This window comes from Battus philenor, unplaced genomic scaffold (genome assembly GCF_028537555.1).
Source record: "Battus philenor isolate CCGP_79_NKW_IND1 unplaced genomic scaffold, ilBatPhil1.0.hap1 SCAF_13, whole genome shotgun sequence".
NCBI classification, from domain to species: domain Eukaryota; kingdom Metazoa; phylum Arthropoda; class Insecta; order Lepidoptera; family Papilionidae; genus Battus; species Battus philenor.
In genome coordinates this window covers 13,485,441-13,500,631 of record NW_027181675.1, presented here as the reverse complement: position 1 = coordinate 13,500,631, position 15,191 = coordinate 13,485,441, and the positions used below count along the sequence as shown (strand labels likewise).

Below are 15,191 nucleotides of genomic sequence, written 5' to 3'. Positions count from 1 at the left end.
CATATGGACTGATGTAAAACATTCATCATGTTTGAAGATGTTGCCAAAGTCTCGGAGATAGATTAATAATAATAATAATAAAGCCCTTCAGAACGTCAAATTTCACGAGTTTAATAACTATGATTAAAATCTAATCAAACACATAATTTATTGCTAATCAATTTTGTACAACGACGTACAAACGTCGGCAAAAGCCTTATATAACCGCTTCCTATTCCATCCTGTTTTGAGTCAATCTGTTCAAGGTCACGTCGCCACGCATAATGTCATCGACACATTGTTTTTGTGGTATTTCTCTCTTCCTTTTACCTTCCCTGTTGTCTTGCTTAGTTTCGGTTGAATGAATTGATAGGTTCGTGAACTTAAAAATACAACCGAAGCTGGACAGATGCATTCCAGTTGCACGATGACGTTCGCACGTAGCAAACCGCTCTACACGAGTAGAGCTGTGTAGTGTTGATGTTGTATGTCGCTTGGGACGGCAGCGTGGACCACAGGTGAGCCAAGGGATCCGGATCCAACCTCGGTTTGCCCACGCTCTTCGCGGTGAGGGTGCGTGCGGCTGCCCTCGTAAGAACGGGTGTTGTGGTGTGGTGAGTAGTGTTTTGTTTTATTGTGAATGACGCGAATCCCTGTTGTCTCATCTCGTAACTATTTATCGTTGCCTCTAATCTTATGCCTCTCCCATCTCCATTACAGTCTCCTTATTTTTAATTTAATGTCTTCGGTATTTGTTTTTCTACGAAATTAATTTTTGTTTTTATTTAAACGTTAATTACATTAAGTGTAAATGTTAATTACGTTAATTTTGTCTTTAATTATTTATACACCCTTAACGGTGTTTTTTTCTTCACTGATGATTTTGCATGTAAGCGTTGATGGAATTTTTAAAAGACAGAGGTAGATAACATAATTGAAAATTAATGATACCGATAATTGTGTATTGCTTTTTTTTCAATTTGTGAAAACTTTCAAACGTCTTCTTCATATATTTTTTTTTATTTTTAATATCATTTAACTTTGCTGTTAGTTTACCGAAAAAAAATGAATAAATATATAAGTAAACGAAGAAACTGCGAGTATTAATCTATTTGTATTGATTGTTCGGAGCCTGCGACAAGTTTTGTTTCAGGACTTCTTGAAATATCTTCAAAAATAAATTTTCCTCATTTAGGAGCATTGTGGTCGAAGATAATTATTTTCTGTGGTTTTGGGAAATACTGTATTGCAATAAATTGAGGAAAATCAATGTAGATAATAGAGACGTATGTAGATTTTTTTGAGAAGTATGTGTGTAAGAATAGTGATAAATATGAGATAAGAAGCGGTGTACTTCGCTATTTTTCAAAAATAGCGGTAGAAAGGGAGATGAGCTTTAACTTTTTTCTCATCATTTATTCCTATGTCCCCAAGATAGATCAAGGGGCGTCAGTACGTCGCCACCCCAAGCGGTCTTGAACCTCGCGCTTTACTTCGCTCCACATCATTCCAACTGCCTTCACTTCTGCAGTGATCGTCCGCCGCCAGGTTTGCTTTGGGCGGCCACGTCTTCGCTTTCCTTGATTCCATTCTATGGCTTGCCTCGGTATGTGATCAGGGTCCAGAGCGTGTGGCCTATCCAGTTCCACTTGCGGCTTGATCTGCTGGTCGATCGGCATCTTTCCAGAGACATAATTGGAGACTCTCTTAGGCCAGTATATACTGAGAATACGTCAAAGTCAGTTGTTAACGAAGACTTGGAGCCGACTTGAGATACCTTTGGTGACCTTCCACGTTTCGCATTCATATGGCAACACGGTTTTCACATTGGATCGGAATATTTTGAGTTTAACACTGCTAGTCAGTTTCCGTGATTGCCATACAGAACGGAGCCGTGTGAAGGCTGCCTTTTCTCTAGGCTCTATTAAATTAGTGCTTTGTAGGATCCGCTATGGGGGTTTAGTCATGCAATGCACAGCGATAGAGGATCGAGATATGCGGTTGTAGGTCGCGGGTTCTATTCCCGGGATACAATCTTAAATATAATTCACACTTTTTGTACTAGTTATTTAGGATCTCCACTGCTCACAAATAAGTTTCCAGATGATGGGCAGCTGCATCCTCTGTGTAGTACTACAATGTGATCGTCAACTCGCCTACCAAGCGTGGCGATTATGGTATATTCCCCCATAGATATCTTTGGGAGAGGCTTGTCTCTACCAGTTACAACGATAAGCCTACGCTTTTATAATAAACGATTAGTGCCAAACACAGAGTCTCTTGACTCTTGACTAATCCCCGTGGAGGGGTGAATCACGTGTTGAGTGATTTGGTGGTGGCAGATGTGTGATTCGCATTGTTTACCGCATACGCATTTATCAGCGGGCTGGCGGGCGGTGCACTTTGTTGCACGACTACCACTATAATAACAGTACATTTATTTTTTCTTACTTAGGATAGACTTCCGCAAGGTAACGCCTGATCCCATAAATAAACTACCTTGTAATGCCTTAGTATTATTGTGAAATATGTTTAAAAAGTTCATGAAAAAAAAATGTGGAATGCGTTACCGCTGAATATAAAATGTCTTACGTCACTACACATTAAAAAAAAATGTTAATAAATATTTACTAGACCATTGATTATTTATCTTTTTAATCATTTTTTTCTTTCCCCGTTTCTTTACTCCACCCGAGTCAAGTGTGATCCAATTTAGTTTAATTTTTTTTATTTAATATTTTTGTTGGCAACTGACTGGGTACTATAAAACCTCTTTTTAGTTTTGTTTGTTTTTTTTTATTTTTTATATTGACGTTTGTATCGCTATGCATTTTTCCTTGTTAGTTTGTTGTGTCAGTCTATTATTACGTATTTTTTTACTGTTACCTAGTTTTGTAAAATTATATTTAAATTTCCGCCATTATTTGCAATTTATTTAATCTGTTTATACAGTTCACAAGCTCGCCGACAGTTGTATTTATTATTATGTATTACATTGTATTATTATAAGTATATATGAATATATGTATGCTATGTACATATATATGTAAATGTTTTATCTATATGTACATGTTAACTACCCATTATTTATCACTCTACTGTTTCCTTAATATAGTTGTCTGGAAGAAATTGCCTTGTGTGATAAAACCGCCTATTTTACTATTTTCTATATTATTATGCAACTATGTATATGTTTTCTTGCGTGTACAATAAAGAGTATTAAAGAAAAATTAAATAAAAATTAATGAAAAAAATATGTTGCTGTGGAGTATAGCGCAGGAAACCACTCGGTTTTGCTTTTGGGCTAACAAACTTGAAATTGAATAAAAAAACATGACAGAAATTAAGTTAAACAATCGCAAAGAGTCAAAAGGAACAAGTCTGTGGTTATATTGCCATTCATTTAAGTTCGTATCTAAGTTTGTATCTAATGTTTATAGACTCGTTGTTTGAAATCACACATAGCATCCTAGAAAATAATTTTTTATATTGTAGAATAAAAACAAACTGAAAAAACGAGATAATAAGGGACATGATTGGAAATGTTCTATTAAAAGTAACAAACCATTTTGACGATGGGTTTTGACTTTATCTTCTTGGCCCGCGCTGCATATCGAAGAGTGTTAACTGTCTCGCTCAGGTTGGACCGTGTCGGTGCGATACATGCTATCTGTTGATTAAAATAAATGTTTAATAAATGATAAATTAATTTGATTTGTAGGAGAAGGAAATGGTGAAGAATATGAACTCCATGGAGTGACCTGTTTTGCACAAGACCCTAGTGGGGCAGAGACGTAACGAGTTCCGGTATAATTAGTTTTATCAATCTTTATTCTACATTCTCTTTCGTCCTTCACATTATCTTTTATTCATTCATTTTACGCTTCACTTGAATCGGAGTGATCTGCAATGGTCGCCAAGATGAGACCTGGTATTGGGCTGTCAGGCACTACGTGTTTAGCATTCTGACTCAAAGGCGTTTGGGCTGAACCTTGATTTGGTTTGTTCCTACTGCATGGATAAAATTACTACCACTTCAGAAATCTTTAGTACTAGAAGAAGAAACGACAGAAGACTCTAGCAGCGCTTCTATGATAAGGATTGTCTCCCTTTGAGAGGCGGTCATCTTGAACTGTTGAATATTTATAGTCTTCGGTTATTTCAAATGAAATCCGACTGCACCAGTCCTAGTTTATATTTTTTAAGTCGCTTAATCTGATTATTTTAGTCAGCAAATATTTACAAAATGGTTTTCTTTCTTACGGTGTTCCAACTAAACTTAAAACACTTCTCATAGTTTATGTTCATAAATAATTTATTTAACTTTTTAAATCTTTTTTTAAAAACACGGATTGTACATTAGAAGTTACCTTTGGAATATATACTGCAATTTTTTTCTGATGGTTCCTAGGTCTCTTTAGTAAGCATAATCCTTACGCTGTGGCAAAAAAACTGATGATGGTCAAACGTAATATATTTTTACATAAACTAAAATATTTGTATATATTATAACCTAAAACCGTTTTATAACAAAATACTATAATTATAATAAAAATACTAGCGTTCCGGAATCTCAGAAATGTGTTGTTCATAATACCAAAGTGTGTGAAGACGAAGATCTTTGACCAATGTGGGTTGCCAGTGATAACTTCTGAATCCAAGACGTGGTCGTCTACGATGGGCCTCAAGAAGGCTCAAGTTCACTCAGATAGATATGCAGAGGGATATATATATATATATATATATATATATATATATATAGCTAGCGTAGCTCGAAGAATTGCTCGTTTAAAGTGGCAGTGTGCGAAGAATATTGCTCGTGCAGCCACCGGATGTTGGCGATGAACGGTTATCGAGTAGCGACCATGTGCCGCCGACATAATTATGGTCGCGGGAAGCCACTGATTGCGAACAGCGCTAGATCAACCCATTGAGTCTTGTAGTGGGCTTGTATTGGCTGAAAAGATGATGGAAAAGATACGACTATATATATATATATATTTGACGATATATTTATACGACCAATTATAATTTCCATTTCTACAATCTAAAATGATTAAAAAAATTCTAAGTTTATTTTTTAATTACATGCAATTGAATTTAATTAGATGACTTAGTAATATATTTAATGATGCTATTTATTATCTACATAACGATATCTATCTAACATTTATTCCATTGGCATATTAAAAAAAATAAACAACCATTTTATATTTAAGAAAAACTTTCTTGTTATATTTTGCCGGGGTACATGATTACGTACTTTCTTTAATTATAAACCTATTTAAAAATTGTGTATTCCAATGAATACATAAATCGAAAAATAAAGCCTTCGTTAACAGATGACTCAAAGTTACGCCAGCTGATATAAGTCAAGCATAAAGATAATGTTGACCGATCTTGCACTGACCACATGCAACAACTTCCCGTGACCTTGAATAAATGATCGATCCAAATATTAGAGGGACCGGAAAGTAATGTCATTTCTGTCGACATAATTTACAGAAAAACCGATTGATTTGTTACCGCTCCCGCATTGGCTTGTATACACGATGGCAAAAGGTTGTTGATAACGAAGGTGAATATATTGTTTATTAGAAATATAAACTTGTTAAAAATGTCGTGTCGTGTGAATTTAACTTAAGAAAGCGACATTATTTTTCGGTACCCCTAATAGTAGGTGGCTTACTTACACCGTCAATTTCAAGAGATAATGTGTTATAAAATCCCTTATAGAACGCACTGAGACGGCAAGTTTAATCAATAAATCTCTTCTTTCTTCCCTTTTCCCTTTATTTGGGGTCGGGTCTCCTTATCAATTTACGCCAGGCCACTCTATCCTGGGTTTTCTCTGCATCAAGTTGAAGGGTTTCCAGTTCCTTTCCGATATTAGACCACCACGTAGCTTTTAGACGCCTTCTCCCTCTTGGGAATTCTGGGAGGCTTAAGGCAGTTTTACCACGTGGTCATATGGTTTTCGTTGAATATGGCCATACCATCGCAATCTATTTTCCTATAATAATAATTCCTAATGTAAGTCTAATAAATAAATAAATAAATAAAAATAGTAAATTTGTATACGTCGAGACAATATACAAGGAACGATCAAAAATATGCTGACTAATTTTATTGCGAATAAAGTAGTGAACTTATCAAATGAAATTTAAATTAATTTCCTTCAAAGTATTATCCTTGGTTAGCGTTGATAACACGATTAAAAACACTTCTGTCGTTTCTCTTTTAAAGTCGGGAATTGTGTAAAAACACTTTTCTTTCAGTACGGTTTTTTATCTTTGGGAAAAGCCAGAAATTGCGAATAAGGCGCGTGTGGGCAGATATATATTTTTGGCCATCAACTCACGAAACCATTGGCCAAATTTTCGGGTGTCTTTTTAAATGTACACGGATCTATAAAATATGTTTACTTACTGCACAAGCTTTCAAATCTTCAATAGACTGCTTTATCGAACCATTTCTGTTACCTTTTGCAAGTTCACGTTGGTTTTTGAGGTGGAAGGACACTCCGATTCTTGATCATCTCTAACTCAATCATTCCCGCTTTTGAATCGCTCATTCCACTTCTAAACAGTCTTCAAAGTGATCACATTATCACCTTACACATATTATAATTTTTTTGACCTTATTCGGCACTTTTTTGCAGTTTAAATAAAATTATATGTCATCACGTTGTTTCAAATCAATGATGAGCGACAGACGAATATGACCTCTTGCATCTAACCGTAAAAGCAGATATACAAGTCGCGACTTATTAAAATACCCTATAGGATATATAATACATATATCCCAATGAATCAGACTAAAGAATATATTCATGTGATCGTAGCCTATGTAGATACAATAATTCTTGGTATAAAAGTTCATTCACCGTATTTTCTGATCCTATCTCGTAACAGCAAAATTGGTCTTTTATCTAATCTAGGTTTTTTTAAAGTTAAATAAATAAATATATATATTATATATAAATATATATAATATACATAAATATATGAGTACAGACGTATGTTAAAATGATTGAAATAATTACACTTTAAACTTCTTTAAAACGAAACAGGATCAAACACTGTGTTCCGTGAAGATAGATTTAAATAAATAATTATAATAATCCTTTCTGACCAATGATATATTATAGAAAAAGGATTAAAAGCCTATCAATAGTGAAAATCGGGTCATTCGTGGAACAGGTTTTCAAAGCAGCATTGGATAATTTAGTTAGCACGTTAGGGAAGTCTGGTCGGCGAAGATAAACTGGTATTGGTAACTGGTATTGGTACCAAAAAGACTGTTTATAATATATATTATCTATAGGAAACCTGCTACTCGGGTCGTTGGCTCCGAGTATCGTACCCGATAACCTGCCCACAACTGGACTCGGCACCCGCATGATAAATCATAGTAGGTAATAACGAGTTATATTGAGATATAAATACTTCAAAACACCTTTTGGATCATATATCTTTACTTTTAATTATTGTTCTCAAAGGTCAAGGAGCCATTAAAATGAATTTCCTACAATATGTGCCACTTTTATAAGTCAAATTGGCAACTAACCAGACTTCAAATGCATAATATATTAGAAAGTGAAGAGACATATATAAAGTAATACAGATAATGTAATGCCTGTAAAATTCGGTGAGGGAAAGCGACGAAAGTGAGGTAAGTTACGAACGGGATAAAGAATGATAAGGAATAAAATAAGAAATAGAATTCTATGATGAAATAATTATTGCTATAATATCCCTAAGTACCCAAGACAGAGCAAAGATCTAGACTCCACTGAAATGAATACTACAATATCTGCCTCTTTTATAAGTCAAATTGGCATCTAACCAGACTTCAAATGCATAATATATAAGAAAGTAAAGAGACATAAATAAAGTAATACAGATAATGTAATGCCTGTAAAATTCGGCGAAGGAAAGCGACGAAAGTGAGGTGAGGTATGAACGGAACAAAGAATGGTAAGGAATAAAAGTAGAAATAGAATTCTGTGACGAAATTATTATTCCTTTAACATCCCCGTGTACCCAAGACAGAGCAAAGATCTAGACTCCACTGAAATGAATACTACAATATCTGCCTCTTTTATAAGTCAAATTGGCATCTAACCAGACTTCAAATGCATAATATATAAGAAAGTAAAGAGACATAAATAAAGTAATACAGATAATGTAATGCCTGTAAAATTCGGCGAAGGAAAGCGACGAAAGTGAGGTGAGGTATGAACGGAACAAAGAATGGTAAGGAATAAAAGTAGAAATAGAATTCTGTGACGAAATTATTATTCCTTTAATATCCCCGTGTACCCAAGACAGAGCAAAGATCTAGACTCCACTGAAATGAATACTACAATATCTGCCTCTTTTATAAGTCAAATTGGCATCTAACCAGACTTCAAATGCATAATATATAAGAAAGTAAAGAGACATAAATAAAGTAATACAGATAATGTAATGCCTGTAAAATTCGGTGAGGGAAAGCGACAAAAGTGAGGTGAGGTATGAACGGAACAAAGAATACCAAAAGGAATAAAATAAGAAATAGAATTCTGTGATGAAATAATTATTGCTATAATATCCCTAAGTACCCAAGACAGAGCAAAGATCTAGACTCCACTGAAATGAATACTACAAGATGTGCCTCTTTTATAAGTCAAATTGGCAACTAACCAGACTTCAAATGAATAAGATATAAGTAAAGTAAAGAGACATAAATAAAGTAATACAGATAATGTAATGCCTGGTAAATTCGGCGAAGGAAAGCGACGAAAGTGCGGTGAGGTATGAACGGAACAAAGAATGATAAGGAATAAAAGTAGAAATAGAATTCTGTGATAAAATTATTATTCCCATAAGATCCCTGTGTACCCAAGACAGAGCAAAGATCTAGACTCCACTGAAATGAATACTACAATATTTGCCCCTTTTATAAGTCAAATTGGCATCTAACCAGTCTTCAAATGCATAATATATAAGAAAGTAAAGAGACAAAATAAAGTAATACAGATAACGTAATGCCTGTAAAATTCGGTGATGGAAAACGACGAAAGTGAGGTGAGGTATGAACGGAACAAAGAATGATAAGGAATAAAAGTAGAAATAGAATTTTGTGATGAAATTATTATTGCTATAAGATCCCTGTGTACCCAAGACAGAGCAAAGATCTAGACTCCACTGAAATGAATACTACAATATGTGTCTCTTTTATAAGTCAAATTGGCAACTAACTAGACTTCAAATGCATAATATATAAGAAAGTAAAAAGACATAAATAAAGTAATACAGATAATGTAATGCCTGTAAAATTCGGTGAAGGAAAGCGACGAAAGTGAGGTGAGGTATAAACGGAACAAAGAATGATAAGGAATAAAGGTAGAAATAGAATTCTGTAAATAAATTATTATTGCTATAATATCCCTGTGTACCCAAGACAGAGCAAAGATCTAGACTCCACTGAAATGAATACTACAATATCTGCCTCTTTTATAAGTCAAATTGGCAAATAACCAGACTTCAAATGCATAATATATAAGAAAGTAAAGAGACATAAATAAAGTAATACAGATAATGTGATACCTGTAAAACTCGGTGAGGGAAAGCGACGAAAGCGAGGTGAGGTATGAACGGAACAAAGAATGATAAGGAATAAAGGTAGAAATAGAATTCTGTAAATAAATTATTATTGCTATAATATCCCTGTGTACCCAAGACAGAGCAAAGATCTAGACTCCACTGAAATGAATACTACAATATCTGCCTCTTTTATAAGTCAAATTGGCAAATAACCAGACTTCAAATGCATAATATATAAGAAAGTAAAGAGACATAAATAAAGTAATACAGATAATGTGATACCTGTAAAACTCGGTGAGGGAAAGCGACGAAAGCGAGGTGAGGTATGAACGGAACAAAGAATGATAAGGAATAAAGGTAGAAATAGAATTCTGTAAATAAATTATTATTGCTATAATATCCCTGTGTACCCAAGACAGAGCAAAGATCTAGACTCCACTGAAATGAATACTACAATATCTGCCTCTTTTATAAGTCAAATTGGCAAATAACCAGACTTCAAATGCATAATATATAAGAAAGTAAAGAGACATAAATAAAGTAATACAGATAATGTGATACCTGTAAAACTCGGTGAGGGAAAGCGACGAAAGCGAGGTGAGGTATGAACGGAACAAAGAATGATAAGGAATAAAGGTAGAAATAGAATTCTGTAAATAAATTATTATTGCTATAATATCCCTGTGTACCCAAGACAGAGCAAAGATCTAGACTCCTCTGAAATGAATACTACAATATCTGCCTCTTTTATAAGTCAAATTGGCAAATAACCAGACTTCAAATGCATAATATATAAGAAAGTAAAGAGACATAAATAAAGTAATACAGATAATGTGATACCTGTAAAACTCGGTGAGGGAAAGCGACGAAAGCGAGGTGAGGTATGAACGGAACAAAGAATACCAAAAGGAATAAAATAAGAAATAGAATTTTGTGATGAAATTATTATTGCTATAATATCCCTGTGTACCTAATACAGGAAAAGTACGAGAGCAAACCAAAACAGGGGCCATATTAAAATAAACAAGTCGGACAAGGTGAACACTAATGCATTGCAAGAAGGCGCATCATTAAATTTTCTTACCGGTTTGTCAGAGCCGTGTCCTGTACGCGACTCTTGTCTATAAAACGCCCGGTTTTCGCAAGTTGAATCTATATAATATTGAGAAGTCTCTTTAAATTAGTGATAAAAATCATACCATCAACGTAACTCCATTGCCCGCTAAGCTGTCTGCTAGGAGCTTGGTCAGCTTGCTGTCGCGGTAAGGGATGTGACCTCTCTTCTTACCATCGCTTAGTTGTGCTATGCAGTAACCTATATACGAAAAAATAACAAAATTTTAAATTGTGTTCCGCGTTCTTTTTTATTTTCTATTGTTTCTTATGACGTCATCATCATTTTAGCCGTAAGACGTTCAATATTAGGCATAGATTTACAAGACTTACAAAGTGACCCAGATGACCTTTTTAAAGCTATTTTAGTAACGTTCTACACCTCGCTTACCGGTCAATAGTCTCAACCTGTTCCAACTGGTTTATATTTATACATTGTTACATTGTAATTAAGTATAAATGGTTTATATATATTTATGTCAGATTTTATGTATTTACTTATTTCATATGTGATAGTTGATTTGTTTCCGCGACGTTTTAATAGTGAACTGGCAGACTTCGGTGTCAAGTTCGGCACTTTTATATCAGAAATGTATAAATAAATAAAAATGCAGTTCGACTTGTCGACCGTCATTTTTTTTTTAAAAAAAAACTAATTCTTTGTCATATTTTATTAATTTCCATTATTAGCTGTATGGATGCGATGTTTTCAATAAATCCTACCTAATGTTAGTGTCCGAAACTTGTACTACTAAAGTTAACTGTGGTGTGAATGTACTATAAAATATTACTAGGTTTTTAACGGCCTCTCATTCCCCTGTCTTATTTATGGGACAGGGAAGTTTTTATCTTTTAATGATTCACTTTCTTTTCTTTTTAATTTCCATGCTCTTCTGTCATACTTCACATGATCTATAGTTCTTCTACTTACATTCTACAATTTCTATCTTACTTTTCCTTTCTTTCTACTGTTCATTCATCGCCTCACTTCCTTCGCCTCGTTCCTTACTATCATAGCTTTTGGTTATCACATTATTTTTACTTTATCTTATCTTTTATTTTACATTTTATAATTTGTTTATTTTACATTTCATCACAGATTACATACTATTACTAGGTTTATTAGTGCTGAATCTGATTTTAAATGAATAACAATGAACAGCTTGTCAAGAGTATGTTTTCAAAATATGCAGATGATAATAGAATCTTCTATACGCTGGTAGAGAAGATAATGAACCGTTTATATGATGAAAGGTATTCTTATACTAAATTTGAAAAAAAAAACAGACGTTCGATTTTAGGGTTGCCTATGTTTACATATTTGGGTAACATGCTCTAAAGATGTTATTGATCCTTAACCCATGTTCAGTAGTTTTTCAAAGGCTCGGTAACATTATTCAACATAGACAAAAAATTAAAAAATTTTCCTATCAAAGGTTGTTAACATTCAAAAACATTACCCCACAAGAAGTTACTGCGGTGTGAATGTAACTTTATAATATTTTTATCATATATAAAATAAAGAAATAGATAATAATATCATAAATAATTGACGATTTACATTATTTACTCAAAAACTCAAAGATTCTTTTTGGTATTCTTTTTTTAGAGGCATGTTACTACTCATAAGTTAAAATTCCATTCTTTTTGTATCTTCTCCCCTCTACCTTTCGACTGTGCTGAAAAAAATCCAATATAACATAATGTCTTTGGAAAAAAAACTAAAATAATTTTGACCTTTTAAAAATAAACTAATACATTATCTCTTTTTTAATTTTTACGCCAATGTTAGTGTTGGGTTGTTCTTAATGTTTTGAGGTGTTATTCAAGTTAAACTGATCTAAGTTGGCTACCGGTGATGAGAGAGTCTAATTACAATTATCATCAATAGCTGAAGCAATGTTTGCTTAGCTATTGATAGTTACATAATCATTAAGTTAGCGTGATTTGGCATTTGGTATTGCATTTCGCATGGCATTTACAAGCAATACTACTACCGCAAAACTTCGTAAAATATGATAGACTCTGAATATTTCGATATTTTCCAAATTTTCCTCGGAGGTACGTTCCCCCACATGTCTCCACAAAAATGCCCCTTAAAAGGTATTGTAGCTGCCACTTGAAACAACATTTTATTGTCTGTTTGCTTACCTACAAGTCTCAACCAACACAAAGAAATTCGTCTTGTTGACAGATGACGGAAATCGAGCAACGGAACTGTAACTTATGCGCCGCGATTGTGGAAACTTCCCATGATATTGTTCCGACAGGCGTACAGATAGCCACAAACATAACTTTGACAGACTAAAACTTTCCGTAATTGCGTTCCATATGGAACAGAGACGCGGTTCAATTCACAGTCTCCGTCAACAGTCTTTTTACGATTCGAATAAAGAAGCTACTCTTAATGTATTACCTAATACCATCAGACTTTTGTTAATATTGTTGGCTTCTTCCAACGTTTTTCCGGTGCTGTGGGTTCGTTTGGTCATCTCACTGCCGGCCAGGTCCACGAAGTTAATTTTTCCGTGCGTGGAACACGTGACGTCACGCTCACTTCGCACATCACGGCGCACGCGCACACTAAGCAGAGTGTGCGAGCGAGACGAATGCGCATTCATCGCATGTGCACCGTTCGCACGGTTGCGCGTACCTTGGAATAGATAAAAGTAAACGCTTTATACCCTCTCACCGCACGAAAACACGCGTGCGAAGCACTAAAATCAGACGCAACACTTCTCACCGTCCGAAAAAGAAACGACGCCGGCCTTCCGGCGTCGCCGCCGCGAACAGCGTGGGCGATCCGAGATAGGATCAGTATCCTACCTTAGATTGCCGAGTGGTCCACGCTGCCGTTATTACACAACTCTTCATGCATCACACTTCAGCAACATCGATTATACACGCGCACTAACCGTGCGTTCTACCAGCCAGCATGTCCGCGACCGATTGTGTCTTCGAGGGGCCGACCAGGTTGTTCCTAGGTTGTTCCCGTGTTCCTGAGCATCATCGTCGTCGCTCTCCATAAGTCTCACCACCGTCCCTGATACGAGTTCCGACACTCGAACTTTGTTAAGTTTTAAAGTTCACGGACCCCTCCGTTCCGTGAACTCATACAGATGAAGCTGTAAAAGCCGCAAGGCTAACAGCAACAACTTCTCCAGAAACAATACAATACAAACGCTTTATGTAAGGCGGAACCGTGGTTATACTTCAATTAAAGATAAAATTAATTTTATTCGTTTTACATTCGAATAATATAAAGATTCTAATGCACAGTTTAACGATAAAAACAAAATTACCTTCTTCAAGTACGGCAAATAAGTCGTCCAATTCCTCGCAATCTACGGTGAACAGGTTTTCCACGTAGAAACTACGGCTCTCTTTAGACCATCTTACTTGTAGAGGTTTCCTCGAGGTTCCAGGGTTCAGGAGGTCTATTACCTAAACACGATTTTTAAATTAATCTGTTTTAGTAATACGTCAATGCTTATTAAATGCTAGCTGTATTTTATAAAAGAGCGTTAGTGAGGGATAGGTAGGGTTTACAATACCGAACTAAAATCTTAATACCGGTATTTGATATTTGAAATTTTAAATACCGGTATTAAAACCGGTATTATTATTAAAAAAATTTCTTGTTATGTTTTTACTTACCTCTGTTACTATATTGACTTGTTAACAAATAATATATGAAATCTAATATTAAATCGTATGTTATATTTTACATATAATATGCTCGTATGGTTTTATATAATTAAAGAAGTAAAAAATAAATTTAAATTTATAGTGTTTATGAAGTAATATTGACAACTTTCGTTTTGTTTATGTATGCTCTTAAAAACCATCAACAATAAACGAATCAATTTTTACTTGTAAACACTACAGCTGTTTTGCAAAATTAAACAATCTAATCGAAACTATTTAATAATTTTTTTGTTATATATTTTATGTATTTGTATAAACGAGATCTTTTCCTTGAGTAGTAGACGTAAAACATAAACAATCGCTTTGTATTGCCGACACCGCCGCTTCTCGATGTTGCCATATTCGGCTCCTTTTGTGTAATAAATGTTGTATTAAAATTTATATCAGGCATATAAATTTTAATACAATGAAATTATTTGTATATCTTAAAAAGAATCTTCTTATTAATTATGATTACTTTTAATTGGATTTATATTGTACATAAAATCCATTCTCATCAACTAATGTAATACCGAAATACCGGTAATTTTGCATAAATATCGGTTTTTAATAACGGACATTAATCGTCCGGGATTCTGGTATTCAGGATCCTGGAATCCCGGCATTATAGATACTAGAGGTAGATGGTTATACTCAAACGAACTTTACTGTTTTGTTCGGGGAATTCCCCTTTCAGTTAACTCTATTTTAACAGTGCTGTGTTGCCGCTAATATGGTTCTGACGTATGCTTTTGTTTTAAAAATATTCTCGTGTTCTAGAATATTACAAATTATTGAATGCGCATATAAGTTTAAAGAAGA

The 15,191-nt window shown here is 34.5% G+C and overlaps 2 protein-coding genes across 2 annotated transcripts in view; one reads left to right on the top strand and one right to left on the bottom strand.

The window, feature by feature from the left end:
* The window catches only part of LOC137933178 (kinesin-like protein KIF12), a 53,946-nt gene that overhangs the window by 4,826 nt on the left and 33,929 nt on the right, over positions 1–15,191 (bottom strand). The window contains exons 7-10 of the mRNA XM_068777004.1: positions 13,985–14,126; positions 13,099–13,335; positions 10,769–10,884; positions 3,545–3,649 (exon numbers count right to left, since the gene is read on the bottom strand). Coding sequence (XP_068633105.1) covers positions 3,545–3,649; positions 10,769–10,884; positions 13,099–13,335; positions 13,985–14,126 — 600 coding nt within the window. The remainder of the gene's footprint in view (positions 1–3,544; positions 3,650–10,768; positions 10,885–13,098; positions 13,336–13,984; positions 14,127–15,191) is intronic.
* Positions 10,743–15,191, top strand: part of LOC137933179 (facilitated trehalose transporter Tret1-1-like) — a 61,893-nt gene continuing 57,444 nt past the window's right edge. Inside the window, exon 1 of the mRNA XM_068777006.1 lies at positions 10,743–10,831. The gene's annotated coding sequence lies outside the window, so the exon portion shown is untranslated. The remainder of the gene's footprint in view (positions 10,832–15,191) is intronic.